This window comes from Canis lupus, chromosome 16 (assembly GCF_011100685.1).
Source record: "Canis lupus familiaris isolate Mischka breed German Shepherd chromosome 16, alternate assembly UU_Cfam_GSD_1.0, whole genome shotgun sequence".
NCBI classification, from domain to species: Eukaryota; Metazoa; Chordata; class Mammalia; order Carnivora; family Canidae; genus Canis; species Canis lupus.
Window position 1 is genome coordinate 41,493,672 of NC_049237.1, and position 15,861 is coordinate 41,509,532.

The following is a 15,861-nucleotide window of genomic DNA, read 5'->3' on the forward strand; positions in this document are numbered from 1 at the left end:
TGTCATTGTTTTACAGTCCCATGGACCCAGGAACATGAACCCCCTACCTCCAGAGTTGTGCAGTCAGTGGGATCTCGTGGATGACAGCTACCAAAACTGGAGCACCAGACATAAAAATAAGGCACCATATGTGCATAAGAGCTTTCCTCCAAGAGATATTAGTGGTCTGGAATGTGACAGAGAACATGAGGAGAGGTCCCACCATCCTTTGTCCCCAGAGCATATCCCAGTGGGTTGATGGTTGTGGGTTACATTAGGTACCTGTCCCTTAAGCTCAATTCCTTAAGATTAGGAATTGAGACTCTTTCAGCTAAAAATCTGGGTGCCTCTCAATCAACTGCTTCTGTGCTGGGTTCTGGGTGGGGTGAGTGAGTCCAAGCACACAAGCCCCTTTGGTTTTCAAAGCTAGATGTTTGGGGGACTCTTCTTTGAGATGCAGAGCTTAAAAGAGAGACTGTTCAGTGTGGGGTTCAAACTCTTGCCCTTCAGGAAGAAGCTTCAGATTTTTAGCTCTCTCCTGGTTAGACATCTCTGTGTGGAGGGTTGGGTTTACAGGGAGATTGTGGCTTAGCCTCTCCTGCTTCCTTCAATATTAATTTTTCTTGCTTGCTGATTTGTAGGACTTACACAACTAAATTTTAGGGGTTTTTTCTTGAGGAAATTATTCATGTTTCTGAAGATTTAGTGCACTCCTGGTAGGAGGTGATTTCAAGATCTTACTGTCTTGTCATCTTGAACCAGGACCCAAATATTTATTACATGCAGAAAAAAATAGTGCTCCCTGATTCAGTCCTGAGTACATGCTGCTGTACCACTTTTTCTAATCTACGTGTGTGTTTTTTAATGTGTATTTTTTATATTTTAACATTTTTAGCAGTTTTTCTATACATTTAACTATTTTCCTTTAAGATCATTTAGAAAACCAGTCATGAATTTCATTTATATTTTTCTAGATAAAGTGAGAGCTGTTGTTCAAGCAACCTGTTGTAAATACATTTTCTGGATTCAAAGTTCTTCATTCTCTTTATGATGTCAGTGATTTATGCTAATGGAATGCTCAAAACCCAAAAAGCCTATCTATTCACTTCTACTCTGATGAGCGGAATTATATGTTTTCTAAAACGTTTTTCTTTTTGGGGGGAGAGGGGGTCATATTTAATCAATTTATAGAATTTTTAATTCAGTTATATGATTATAGTAACAAGATCCTGTCTCTGTGGCATGACCATTGTTATCTATTATTCTCAAACTAATTGGCAGTAGTTTTATAGGTTTCCCCCTAAAGTCTAATCTACTGTTTTTGTTTTTGTTTTTTGTCTTTCTCTTCAGCCTGTACAGTAATCCAAGTGGGCTGCCTCCTTATGCATCTCAGGGTTTCCCATTTCTTTCTCCATTTCCCCCACAAGAACCTAACAGGACTGTCACTTCTTTGTCTGTTGCTGACACTATTTCTTCTTCAACAACAAGTTACACACCAGCCAAACCTGCAGCTCCTTTTGGCATCCTTTCAAATCTGCCGCTACCTGTTCCTACAACAGACACATCAGCACCGGTGGGTATCTTCAGTTTTCCTTATTTTTGTATCCTTGACAGTTCATCCAATCGACAAATATTTATTATATGCCTTCTCATGCCAGCCACTAACTAAGGCACAAAGGTTAAAAGATTAAATCACATTTTCAATTCAAAAAAAAAAAAAAAAAACTCAGAGGAAACCAGTGAGTTTTCTCACTTAAATGTAAGTGAGAAACTTCCAGTAGAGTAGAAGAGAGAGTCTAGAGTTAGAGTGAAGATGCAGTTGAGAAAATGGTTAGTGCTCCTAGGAATGGAGGTAGACCTAGAAGGGATACTTTTATAAAAAATGTGTTTCTCCTTTTTCACCACTTTATCCTTAGTGCCTCAAACCACACTTGATACATGTAGTAGGTGCTCACTTCAATATGAGACAGAAAAATAAATTTGTTTATGTTTAAGGCCAGCTTTTGAAGATGGTAATGAATTTGTCAGGATGAAAGGGGTTATATGAAGCCTTCCATAAAGAGGTATTAGTACTGAAAAAACCACGGAGGCATAAACCAAACTGCATTTTTGTGAAACTGCCTTTAATAGATCTCTCTGGCGGTCATATAGGAAATAGGCAAAGGTGCAAGAAGTGATCATGTAAGAGAAGTAGGTATCAGATTGTGGAGGATCTGCTGTCTACCATGCCAAGGGCTTCAAGTGTCTCATTGGTTTTGAAAATATTCTGTGTCCTTAAATAAGCTGGTAGCTGTTGCCATGTGGGATGTTACTGAGACTAATACTTTTTTTTTTTTTAATTTTTTTTTAATTTTTATTTATTTATGATAGTCACACAGGGAGAGAGAGAGAGAGGCAGAGACACAGGCAGAGGGAGAAGCAGGCTCCATGCACCGGGAGCCTGATGTGGGATTCGATCCCGGGTCTCCAGGATCGCGCCCTGGGCCAAAGGCAGGCGCCGAACCGCTGCGCCACCCAGGGATCCCTGAGACTAATACTTAATGAATAAAACATATGAAGCAATTTTAAAATCTTCATTTTAACCTTGAGTATCATCCACAGTAATACCTAAGTATTATAAAACCTTACTGTATTCAATCTTACTAATTTTCATGTTTGTAGTAATTTAAAATATTGGCCCAAGCAGACTTTACTTTCCAATACCTTTCATCATTGTATTAAAGAATGTTATGAACAAATATTGTGAATATTATGAATTTTAATTATAATTAGTATAAACAAAATTAAAAGAGAACCTTTCCAGGATCTCAGTTTTATTTATATTTTTTAAATATTTTTTTCTTTATTTATTTATGATAGTCACACACACAGAGAGAGAGAGGCAGAGACACAGGCAGAGGGAGAAGCAGGCTCCATGCACCAGGAGCCCGACGTGGGATTCGATACCGGGTCTCCAGGATTGCGCCCTGGCCCAAAGGCAGGCGCCAAACCACTGCACCACCCAGGGATCCCCAGATCCTCAGTTTTAAAAAGTCATTTATAAAACAATGAATTATCTATTCCTTATCTATCTTATTGTCTTAGTTATGTAACTATTCAAGACTTTTGCAACTTACTACTTTTTTTTAAAATTCAGTGTCTTTTACGTGAGGCAAGTGTGTCCATATATATCAATGAAATCCACAGATAATTCTCTGTACTTGTCACAGACAGATACACTTAAGAGTTTTATTGAACAGTCATATACTTGCCTAAGAAAGAGCTAACACAAGTACTTACATGATCCTCACCCCCCAAAAAAACAAAAAAAATCAACCCTCTATGTATAAAGTACCCTGAAAAATAGTAGTAAAGAAAGAAGGGCAGAATAAGGACAATGTAATGTGCAGAAATAAAGGTGGATGCTGAAACATTATAGGATGTGGTACATTAAAAATTACATTTGCAAGTAAATAGGAAGTAAAAAATGGCTAAAACTTAATATCATTTCAAACTCTCTTTAGATAAGCCAAAATGGTTTTGGTTACAAGATGCCAGATGTTCCTGATACATTTCCAGAACTCTCAGAACTAAGGTAAAAAACTTGGGAAAGTAATGATAGTATTCACTGTCTATTTGACAATGATAAATACAAAGCAGATCATCATTTTCATACTCATATTAAAGAAAAAAATTTTTTAAATCCTCAATATTTCTAAATTGTGGTTGGGTAGGAAAGTTATATAGTTATATAAGTCAGTTTTATGTCTTGTAGTTTGTCTTTATTGAGTGACTTAGTATGTACCCAGGGATTGTCCTCATTGCTGGGAATGATACAATAGTTACCAGGATAATGGTGTCCTTTCCCTCTTGAGGCTTACATTATTACAAAAATTATTTCTCAAGACATCATTCCTGGTGATTTCAAATATTTTTTGGCTTGAGACCTTTTCGTTGTTCCTTTTTAGGTAGAACTTTATACACAGAGAAACACATTAATGTTCTTATAAAGTAATAGCACAGTGTTTTTACACAGCCAAATTGTATTGCAATGGATGACACATTAATTTGTAGTATTCAAATGTAAGGTCCCATTTCTCGTAGAACGCTACTTCTCTACGGTACTTTATGAAAAAAATTGTTTTGTGGCCACTCAACTTGGGAAGCATTGCATCCCTTATACCCCATGGAAGTTTTATAATACTCATAAGGCTGTTACTACAAGACTTCTGAGTATAATTTTAAACAATTTTGTAGTTCTTTTTGTCTCTAGGACATACCCCACTAGGGATATATGGCCAAATACCCATGAGAAAAACTACTCTTCAAAAAAAAAAAGTTCACCTTAATTGACCCAGTGTTTTATATTCATTTATACTAAATAGTGATTCATTATTTCCTGCTAGTAATAGTCAGTGAAAGTTTACAATGTATCACATATGTATTAAGATTTCCTATACACTGTAATGCTTGCAGCAACCTCAGGAAGTAGTTACTGTTCAATTTTTTGTTGTTGTTGTTACTGTTCAATGTTATGAAGGATTCTTTTTTTTCCTTCTTTTAAAAAATTATGAAAATGCTATATTATACATATTATATTATTGTACATTTATTGAAGAAATCGGTTGTTTTGTGGAATTTTCTATATCCAGTTTTTGCCTGATTGCATCCTGTGGTACCATTGAAGATATTCTTTTTCCCCTATTTCTTTCTCTTCATGGCTGGATCTAGAATTTTAGTTAAATTTGGGTTCAGTTGTATTAAATCATTGAGCTGTATGTACCCTTTAAACCTACACAATGTTATATGTCAGTTATATTTCAATGCTGCAAAAAAATATGTTCTTTTGTCAAGAATACTTAACATCCTAATGCGTGCATACTTCCTATTACATCACATGAGGTAACAATGATGTCTCATTGCCCTATTTTTAGTGACATTAAGATTGAAACAGAAACCTGGAATCCAGTATTTCATTAAGGATTGCAAATGTGATTTTCTACTACCAAAATCAGCCAGAATTTTTTGAAGAACAACTTTCTGTATCAACTATTCAGTTTTATTGAAATACCCTTCGTATAGGAATGGAAAGATAAATCCTTGTTTTTTTCAAGTTTCAGAATAATGAGTTGTTGCACAAACAAGCTCCAAAGTTTTTGAGAGGGAAAGTTTTTTGTTTTGGTAGTTGTTTCTGTGTTATTAAGAACTCATAAATTTTTAAAAAAATATTTGATGTGTTTCAATCTATTGCAGTCACTGTTCTTTTTTTTTTTTTTAAAGATTTTATTTTATTTTATTTTATTTTATTTTATTTTATTTTTTATGATAGTCACAGAGAGAGAGAGAGGCAGAGACACAGGCAGAGGGAGAAGCAGGCTCCATGCACCGGGAGCCCGATGTGGAACTCGATCCCGGGTCTCCAGGATCGCGCCCTGGGCCAAAGGCCGGCGCCAAACCGCTGCGCCACCCAGGGATCCCGCACTGTTCTTTTTTGATGCTTAAACAGTTCTTTTTTTTTTTTTTTTTCTTTTTTTTTTTTTTTTATGCTTAAACAGTTCTATCTTTAATCACTAGCAGACTCTTCACCTTGGATTCTATATATCCTTTCTGACAAAACAAAGATGCCATGGGCTCATTGTGAAATTTCTTTTCCCTGGCCTGAAATAATTTCTCTGAAAGGCGCTTGTTCTTTTTCAGAATTACAATACTAGTAGTATTACTGTGATTATTGAATTCAGGATAAGAGTTTTGTTTTTGTTTTTTTGTTTGTTTGTTTGTTTTTGTTTTTGTTTTTTTATGATAGTCACACAGAGAGAGAGAGAGGCAGAGACACAGGCAGAGGGAAAAGCAGGCTCCACGCACCGGGAGCCCGATGTGGAATTCGATCCCAGGTCTCCAGGATCACGCCCTGGGCCAAAGGCAGGCGCCAAACCGCTGCGCCACCCAGGGATCCCAAGAGTTTTGGTTTTTATACTTATTTTATGTTTTGGCTCTATCACACCTGACATGTACAGCTGGATACTGCTTTTTTTAAAGTTAACCAGATAATACTTCTCTGGATGATACGTAATTTAGGAAAAAAAGTTTATTTATTTTCATTTGCTCTGAATTTTAAGGACTGCTTTTTTTTTTTTAATTTGATTTTTAAAAATCATACAGTGCTTTATATAGCTCAGTAGTCAAAACTAATAGATAGATATGATCAGGAAGGTTTAGCTTCTATTCCTCTCCCACCCATCCATTTCCCTCTTTCACCCTATGGGTATTGATTTTTGGTTTTGATTTAGTCCTTCATAATTGCTTTTATTTAACTATTTTATGAATATCAGTAAACACACAAATTCATGTACTTATCTTTTATTGTGATAGCCATACATCTATTAGCTAAATAGATACAGGTAAACATTGTTGTGATTGTTCATGAATCTTCATCTTACTGGTCCTATTGTGATTGGACACTACTACTTTCAGACTACTTTATGTTCCACTGTTGTTGATGTTTATTTGTTTTTTAAGATTATAATTTCCCTTCTTATGTATAAATATTGATAGGTCAAAAATTATTTAGAGGCATATCAACCGAATAAAATGGAAAAAATTACGAATATTTATTATGGAGAAAAACTAGATGACTGATATTCATTAACTTTTCTGTTGTGTTTCTAGTGTGTCACAGCTTACAGATATGAATGAACAAGAGGAAATATTACTAGAACAGTTTCTGACTTTGCCCCAACTAAAACAGATTATTACTGACAAGGATGACTTAGTAAAAAGTATTGAAGAGCTAGCAAGTATGTCTTTCTTACTTCTTAAATTTCCTAAGAAAAATATGATGTTTACCTAGAAATAAACCAGAAATTTATCTTACAGGAAAAAATCTCCTTTTGGAGCCCAGCTTGGAAGCCAAAAGGCAAACTGTTTTAGATAAGGTGAGTTAATTATCATTTTAAAGAAATTCATACAATTTAAAAATGTAATAAAATAACATTTTTATTTTATGTTTTAGTATGAATTGCTTACACAACTGAAATCTGCTTTTGAAAAGAAGATGCAAAGGCAGCATGAACTTAGTGAGGTAAGATGTTTAGCTCTTTTCCTGTGCCATAAGAGTTTTTAATCTCAATATGTATGAGCTGCATTCTTACTTTCATTATTATCAGAAAGCATTTATTAGGTGACTGTCTTTATAAGACTTGATACTTTCAAGTGAGATGAATAGCTCTTAGTTATGGGGCATTATAAATTATTGGTGCTCATGCAAGACTATATTTGGTTCCAAGGCAGAAAAATACAAAAAGCCCTATAAATAACTTTCCTAAAAATGTTATTATAAATGCCAGTTTACGTCCTCTAATAAAATCTAAAAACTTGAACTTTAGTCTCACTTGTAAGATTATGTATAGATATCTTAAATGAAAACTTAGAAAGTTGAAAAATAAATGAAAATTATAAACTTTAGTTCACCACAAATAATAGATTTTATGCTAGAAATCCAGTTAAATTGAAAAAAGCACTTTATAAAATTCAACCCGTATTTATGAAAAATCTTTAAAAATAGGAATAGGAGATAAAATCTTTTTATCTCATATCAATAACCATTGTCATAAAAACAACATCCACTTTCCTTTAAAAGCAATACTGGAAGATAAAGCCAATGTAATAAAACAAAAAATAGAAAATAAAACAACAGGAAAAAAAATGATGGCAAAGGAGAATAGAAATTTATAATGGATTTCAGATAATTTGGTCATCCTTTAGAATTAAAGACACAAAAATAATAGCTAACATTGAATAATAATTATGTGTCTTGCACTGCATTAAGCTATTTTCATATATTGCCCATTATTCCCTCAAGATCCTAGGAGGTAGGTGATGTCATTAGTTTTTTCATAGTACAGATAAGCAGTCTGAAGCACAGGGATATTTATATGAGGTCATATAAATAGAAAGTATCAGAGTCAGGGATCAAAGGTAAGCAGTCCTCCCTCTCTCTTAACCAGAAAGTCTGAGAGAGGCAACTGAAGCACTCTTAGCTGCACATTAGAGTTTAGAAGATGGTGAATAAGCTTTTTATAATAGTCACATCATTCTTTGTAAACTCTTAGTAAGCTAAGAATAGAAATTAATTCCTTAACTTGATAAAGAATATTAGAAACCAATAGCAAGCATCACAACTGTCAATTTCCAGGATCCTCTTAATATTAGGAATAAGATAGTGATGCCCAAGATAGGCATAGAAAAGAACAAGAAACTCAAAGAGAAGTATGAATGTCCAGTAGACAAACTGCTTTAACAGTTACTGTGTCTTCTGTGCCATTTATATAAGACTTGCTTAAAATGATTTTTGAAACACTTAAAAAAAAAATACAACCTTGATTCCTACTCCTGTATCTACATGTGTTCACTCAGACTCTGGGGATGATGAGTCAGTCTTCTGTGTAAAGTATATAAATCACTTAACTGGACTGTGCAGTGCAGAAACGTGCCATATCTTATTCCCCTGTGTTCCCAGTACCAGGTCCAGTACTTGGCACATAGTAGATACTCAGTAAATATTCCAGGAATAAATGATAGAAACATTAGAACAGATATTGAACCTTTTAGTAATAATAATAATCAAAATTTATATCATCCTTATGAGCCAAACTTGTAAAGATAGATGACCGGGGTTGGCAAGGGTGTTGAGAAAATGGCTCATTCCTGTTCATTCTTGTGTGTAATATTTCACAGTGAGTTGCTACCTTACACCCACTAGTATGACAACTATTAAAAATAGTCTTGGGATGCCTGGGTGGCTCAGTTAGTTAAGCGTCTAATGCTTCATCTCAGCTCAGGTCTTGCTCTCAAGGTTGTGAGTTCAAGCACCATGTTAGGCCCCACACTAGGCATGAAGCCTACTTAAAAAAGTAAAATAAAAAAATAAAGTCTTCATACATTTAGGTCTTCAATCTATTTTGAATTAATTTTTATTTACCTTCTGCAAAAAAACTGTCACAGAGATTTTGGTAGGAATTGATAGCATTGACTCTGTAGATCACTTTGGGTAGTATTGTCATCTTAACAATACTGAGTCTTCCAGTCATGCCCATAAGATGTCTTTCCACTTATGTCTTCTTCAGTTCCTCTCAGCAGTGTTTGTACAGGTCTTTTGTCTATTTGATTATATGTAATTCCATCAGTTTTGCCATATTCTGTTCATTAGAAGGGAGTCACCATGTCCAGCACACACTTAAGAGGAGGGGCTTACACAGAAGTACCAGGAGGTGGGGATAACAAGGGTCCTCTTAGAGGGTGCCTACCACAATGACCTAATTCCTAACTCTTGAAGACAATGATTGGCTCAGTTTCCCTCATTCAGTGGTCTGCAGCCAGTGGATTGGGTTATTTTGTATTTGGTATCTACTCCTGTATCCAAAAGCTGAGCAAGTTGGTGGGTAGCAGATTTCCTCAAAAAAGAGGCTATTTAAAGCATATAGTGAATTGCCCCTCACTATCCCGTCTCATTTCCTTTGCCTCTAAGGAGTTTTTCTGAGCAGTGTCAACTAAATTAGTACTTGATTTTCTTTTTCAGAGTTGTAGTGTGAGTGCCCTACAGGCAAGACTGAAAGTAGCTGCACATGAAGCTGAGGAAGAATCTGATAATATTGCTGAAGATTTCTTAGAGGGAAAAACTGAAATAGATGATTTTCTCAGTAGCTTCATGGAAAAGAGAACAGTATGTAATACTCTTCAGTTGAGGACAAGTGACAGCAATATCAGATTACTTAAGTATATTCATGAGTAAAAAAACTTTAATATGTTACTGAGCTGGAGTTTTGAGTGCCATGAGGAGAAACTGAAGAGCCTCTATTCTTTAAGAATGATAGCAACATCTTACTTTCATTTTGTACTGAAGCAAGTAAATCAGCTTAAGTCTGGTCTTAATAATTATAGGAGTATACAACTTCTTAAGTTCAACAAGTTATTTAAAAAGGGAATAACCTACAAATTATTTTAAAATTTGTAAATAATATTAAGAACATTCTGGAATAGTTTCTATTCTGTTCTGATTTCCATTATACTTAAAGAAAAATTAAGAAAATCTACTTAACAGTGTTTTGCCCTTTGATAGAGTTTTAAATATTTACCTAATTTCTCTGAAACATCACATTTGAAAAGTAACCTTTTGTTAATAAACTTTGTAAAACATGTGCTATATGTATGCATATCCTGTTAAGGAAAGTGGGCAGATTTTATTATCCCCATTTTCCATGAGAGAAAATTAAAGTTTAGGGGCGTTAAAGACTATGCTTAGAACATTGGTAAGGCATTGGTTTCTGGCTCCTTCTTCTCTGGTACTATATAACTATACCTTGAAGCTTGTATTTATTAAGCTTCCTGGTTAACAACAGTAGGGTTTTGTTTTTATATTTTTAAAATGCAGATGCTTGAAATTCCACAATCAGAATTAAAGGGTCAAGGTTTGTTTTAACATTCTGTTAGTTCACAAGCAAAGGTTATCTTCCCAATACAAGTCAGTGTTTACGGAGTTGGGTATTCTTAAATTCTGAGCTACGTTAAACATTCACAAGTTAAAAAATGTCAACAGGTTAAAGGATTCTTACTTCATATTCTGTCATAATTTAAGAAGTAATAGTTAAATCATTGGAGAAGTGACTGGTATTTTAAATCATTTATCTTCTAGATCTGCCACTGTAGAAGAGCCAAGGAAGAGAAACTTCAACAAGCAATAACAGTGCATAGCCAATTCCATGCCCCACTATAGGTAAACTGTCTTCCAGAAAGTTTGTGTCGGAAGGCTATTGCATGAATATTCTTTAATTGAAGTCTTCTTACCAGGGCCTGACATAATTCTGTCGTAGCTTCTGTGTTAGATAACACATGAAATGCCTCATACATTAAGCATAATTTTATATGCATTAGCATGTAACCAGGAAATCTTTTGGATATTTTGTTACAATGATGTCAGCTTAAATATTTTTTTTTTCAGTGTTGGGTAGAATCAGAAACTATAGTTAGTTCTTATCTCTTAGCTGGTGTATGGTGTATACCATATCACTTCATTGACATCTTTCTCACTAGTCTCCTTTGTCAGTTCTTCCTTTACAATGAACTTCATCTGTCGCTTTTCATCTCACACCAGAATGATTCCGGTAACTGTCTTGCCAGTCCCCTGAATGTAGTGTTTCTCCTTCCTGCACAGCACTGACAATAATCTTCCTCAAATACCACCCTGTGGTATAATTTCACTGCTGCAAACTTATGGTGAGACCTTAGCAATGGTAGGATAAATGTTAAATTTCTCTCTGGTTTTAAGCCTTCTATAATCTGGCATGTATTTGAGAGTACCCACTTCAATTTTCCATTTTCCCCTTAAGTTCTCTATTTCCTGTTCTTTCTTCTATCACTGTATCTTTGGTCACACTTTTATCTGATCTCAAGATATTTCTTCTCCTCTCCTCTGTTTAGTTTTAGGGGTGATTTGGTTGCGAAAACTAGTTCCCACCCCAACAAGTGTTAAATAAAAGCTCGTATTATTGAACAATTCATACTTTATAGAGGCAAAATGCACACTGGACAGCTCAGTTGCTGAGAGTGAAAACACGACAGGAGGCCATAATAACTTCTCCTTCTCATACTCTTGCCAAGGCTACTTGTTTCTCTTTTCTGTGTCTCTGTTCTTTCCTCTCACTCTCTTGTGCTTCCTGACATGCTCTTCAGAGAGCCTTTCTTTGCTCCACTTGCACATGCTCCACCATTGCTGCCCGCAGATCTGATCATATAATGACAGTTCAAGCAGCCCAGGGAGATGAACAAGGGTTTCACTACCGATCCTCAGAAAAGAGACCGGCCCAGCAACAGTTTGGGTCATGGGATCTTGTGCTGATACAAGTGGGCTGAAGGAGTGGACTCTGAGAAAGGAGCATTTAGAAGTAGGGAAGTGGCAGGATTTTCTCATCTCTGTCTCAGACTTCTGTGCCCCTTCTCTTAATCTAGTTGTATATGACATTGGTGCTAACATTGAATTGTTTTTGTTTGTTTGTTTTACAAATCACACTGCCAGTCCCTTGGGTAAGGGTTGATTTTTAATATGGTTTAAGAAGAAAGTGGGCACTGAGTATTTATACAGACATGCTAGAATCCTTTCCCTACTTCTTTTCCCTCATCGTCAAGTTATCTTCTTACAGGTAGATCTTAATTGGAAAAGAATGTAAGAAGATGAAAATTTATCATCTTAAGTTAAATCTTAGGGTTTTTTATGTTCTTTTCTTTTCAGATTTTCCTGAAAACATAAACCACCAAGACAGAAATGACACAAGACTAAGCACATTTATATGTATGATTTGCAAATTGGCATTTCATCACAATGGCTGAATTCATAAATATTCTGGATAGACTATATGCAGAACTGAGACTGATTTTGTACAGATTATAGAATAACTGCTGTGGTCTTTGCTTTGAGAAATTTTTCTGCATGATTTGCACTATAAATGTTTATTTATTGTTGATAAATCCTATCATATTTAAGTTCCACTGCTGTTCCTCTTTTATTAAGTACCTATGCATGTAATTTTAGCTAGTATCAATATTTTATAAAGTTGCTTCATTTAAATTTATATTTTTAGTTTGAAACTGCCTCATTTCTTTATCAAAAATGGTTTGTTTAGATATTTTTCCTCTTAACCTTTTTGAAAAATGACTATTTTCAACTATAGAAAGCCTTATTTTTCCTTCTATCATGATGATAAAACTTTAAAAAACATTTGTTTTTAAATTATTCATAGTGTCAGGAAATATCAAACCTACTAATGTGCCATCTGAAAAAAGTAACTTTTAATACACAATAAATCAAGAGAATACATCAGCTGCCCATTTATTGTTTAATTTTTAAAATTAAAGATACATTTAAGAAGCAATACAGTTAAATAATTATTTTACCTAGCAGAAAAAAAATTGCCTTCCACTTCACCCAGTCCAACATAAACTTTCATACTAATTTTTTTATATAAATATGATAGATTTATGATTGGATAATGAAATACTTTATAAATTCCTAGTGTTAAAAACAATCTTTTTGTTAATAAATAGAAAATCTAGACACAGAAGTCAATGAATTTTTTTGACCTTTACTGTGAGTTAGCTTTTCATAAGAGAACAGCTTTAGTAATAATATTTAACTTTTAGGCAGTCCAGTTTTTAATTAGTTTTATTAAATTTGCTCTTTAAATGATACAGTGTTCAGTAGTTTGCTTCTGTACCATGTTTCAGAATGAACACATTTTATGGGTAGCTGTAAAAGCTAATAAAGGAGAAAATCTGTAACTATATGTATCTGAGGCTTGGTAAGTTAGTATCTAAATCACAAAACAATTTAGTGCAAATTTTTGTTTAAATTTCATCTCAATATATATTGTTATTTCCAAATGCCAGCATATAGTAGTACAGATTTCTTTTTCCTTCATTCTGTTTCTTTCTATACACATTCTTGGCAATAGAACTTTAGGAAAAACAAAATTATTTTCCTAGACTTGAAAAATATTTAATCTGTCTTTGCTTTGTGGAAGAGCAAGTATTCATATGGACTATAAATATATAATTGGAATAAAGATGTTAACTTTCACTAATTGCCTGTCTCACTAGCGCTGTGCTAAGGGCATGCTGTTTAATCTTCAAAATGACCAGACATGATTTTTATGGATTTGTAGATGAAATAACTGAGGTAAGTGTTTTAAATTTGTGGCAGAGTCTTCTGGGTATTTAGAAACTTTTCCATATTGTACAGACCAGCAGAACTTCCGATTTTCCCAGCAGTCACTGCAATAGAGGGCATAATAGTTCCAGTCTTTTGCAATCAATCAGGTATCTTTCTTAGAAACTATATAGAACCCATAATAAGAGACCAGCAGATCACAGACAGTTTAAAGGGACATAAATTCATTTGATCTACTAATTTTAGGAAACACCTATTCAGAATAAGGCACTGTGGAAATACTATACAGTAACTCAAACATGGTTTAGTTGCTTGGGTGCTCATCTAACTTCCCCTCCACATAAAAACAAATTTAAAAGAAAACACAACAAACAAACCAGAAAAACACATTTTCTTACACAGTTAATTTCTATATAATCACATATTCATCTCAATGCTTTTTAGTCTTTAAACCAAACTTCTTCCTCATTTCATTCTGCACCTGTTAACCTAGCTTGTTTCCTCGTTCCAAAATTAATTAGGCAACTTCCTTACAACCCAGTCATTAAAAAGAGGAGTTCAATCATGAATATTTGCATTTAACCAATAGACCATTAGTTCAGATATAGGTTGTATAAGTTGTCCAAGACAGAAAAATGTCTGCATTTGAATAATTGTGAATTTTGGTTTCTATTGCAGTAGAAAAAGTACATGATTTTGGGGGCAATTTTATGGCTATATTGTTTTCTTCTAAAAATTGGTCATTTGGAGAAGTTGTGCCAGAGGGGGAAAAATGCGTGGCAAGGCAGAGATTCTGATTTTACTTTAACATGTAAGAGAAAACCAGATGGAAATCAGGAAATGGAGGAAAGCTTAGGAGTTATTATTCAGAGTACAGGTTTGTCATAGGTAGAAATTTAAACACTAATATCTCAAATAGAAGAAGGTTTTATAAATAAGTGGGATGTACAGTAAAGATATCTCTTTCAAAGTTGGAAGATTTCCTAGAAATAAGAGTAGGAAATTCCTATTGGAATAGAGGTTCTTTGATAGATAAGTTTGATCATAAATTACATTTTGCTTTAATGGAAGGAATTTCAGTTAAAATTGGAATTCATTTTTAGGGGCAAAGTAAACTTGATCTTAAAGAATAAAACCATATGCCAGATTTTTCCTTATCCTCACCTAACTTTACTCTAAAAAAAAGTTCTTTGTTGATTGATGAATCATGGTCAAAGTTATTAAATTTTCCAAAGTATTAGTGAGTAGCAAGTCACTTGAACTCTAAATATTACTAGTTGAGAAGTAATCTGCCTTGAGTCAGTTTTACATTAGTTTATTACCTATGCCTTAGACCAGGTACCATCAATAAAATACTTACATTAGTTTATTACCTATGCCTTAGACCAGGTACCCTCAATAAAATACTTCCTGATTGATGTTTCATTTAAACTGAAAATGTGCTAATAGAGATTTTTAGTCTTTTGGATTAGCCATGCTCTTTCTAGACCCTGTGAAAGCATAATAAAGTTTTAATATGCAATAAATGTTACCTTTTATATAAATATCAGTATTAGATTAACTTCTAATAAGTCTAAATGAACATGTATAAATTATAGTAACTTGTAAAATGTTTGGGAAGGCTGAAAAAAGAGTTTGTGTCTAATGTGAAAGACATCACATTAAAGACATTTTAAAATATATATTTATACTATTTGTGTTTCAGAATAAATGCATAGTTTTGTTTCATATATGTAATGTGTCATTTTTAAAAATTTTTTTACTTCTCTATTTTTGTAGATATAAATTGCCAAATGGAAGAAATTAAAATCCCATCCTCAGTATTAGGTAAAGAAGCTTCTAAGAGTAGATAACTATAGGAATGGCATGTAGTGAGTTGTATTATAATAATAGAAAATCCATTACAACTATATCCTAAGTATCATTAACAGGGTATTACTATATATAATAAGTTGCAAAAAATGAACAAATATTCCTCAGTATAGTATGCTAACTTTTATATTCTAAAAGAATTACACTTGTTTTATTTACATTAACAGAGTACTTTTATATAACACATCTCTAACATATTAAGAGTCCTATTTTTAACTAATTAACACATAAACAATTACAGTTGACTTTAGAACAATGTAGAGGTTAGGTGCACCGACTTCACAGACAAAAATCCATGTACAATTTTAACTCCTCAA

General features: G+C 33.8%; 1 protein-coding gene across 3 annotated transcripts in view; it reads left to right on the top strand.

The window, feature by feature from the left end:
* VPS37A (VPS37A subunit of ESCRT-I) overlaps window positions 1-13,586 on the top strand; it is a 51,668-nt gene extending 38,082 nt beyond the window's left edge. For all 3 annotated transcript variants that reach the window (XM_038560245.1, XM_038560246.1, XM_038560247.1), the window contains 8 exons: window positions 1,330-1,552; window positions 3,483-3,553; window positions 6,625-6,752; window positions 6,832-6,890; window positions 6,968-7,036; window positions 9,533-9,676; window positions 10,646-10,726; window positions 12,239-13,586. In XM_038560245.1, the coding sequence (XP_038416173.1) occupies window positions 1,330-1,552; window positions 3,483-3,553; window positions 6,625-6,752; window positions 6,832-6,890; window positions 6,968-7,036; window positions 9,533-9,676; window positions 10,646-10,726 (775 nt within the window). In that variant the 3' untranslated portion in view covers window positions 12,239-13,586. The remainder of the gene's footprint in view (window positions 1-1,329; window positions 1,553-3,482; window positions 3,554-6,624; window positions 6,753-6,831; window positions 6,891-6,967; window positions 7,037-9,532; window positions 9,677-10,645; window positions 10,727-12,238) is intronic.
* The last annotated feature ends 2,275 nt before the right edge of the window (window positions 13,587-15,861 follow it).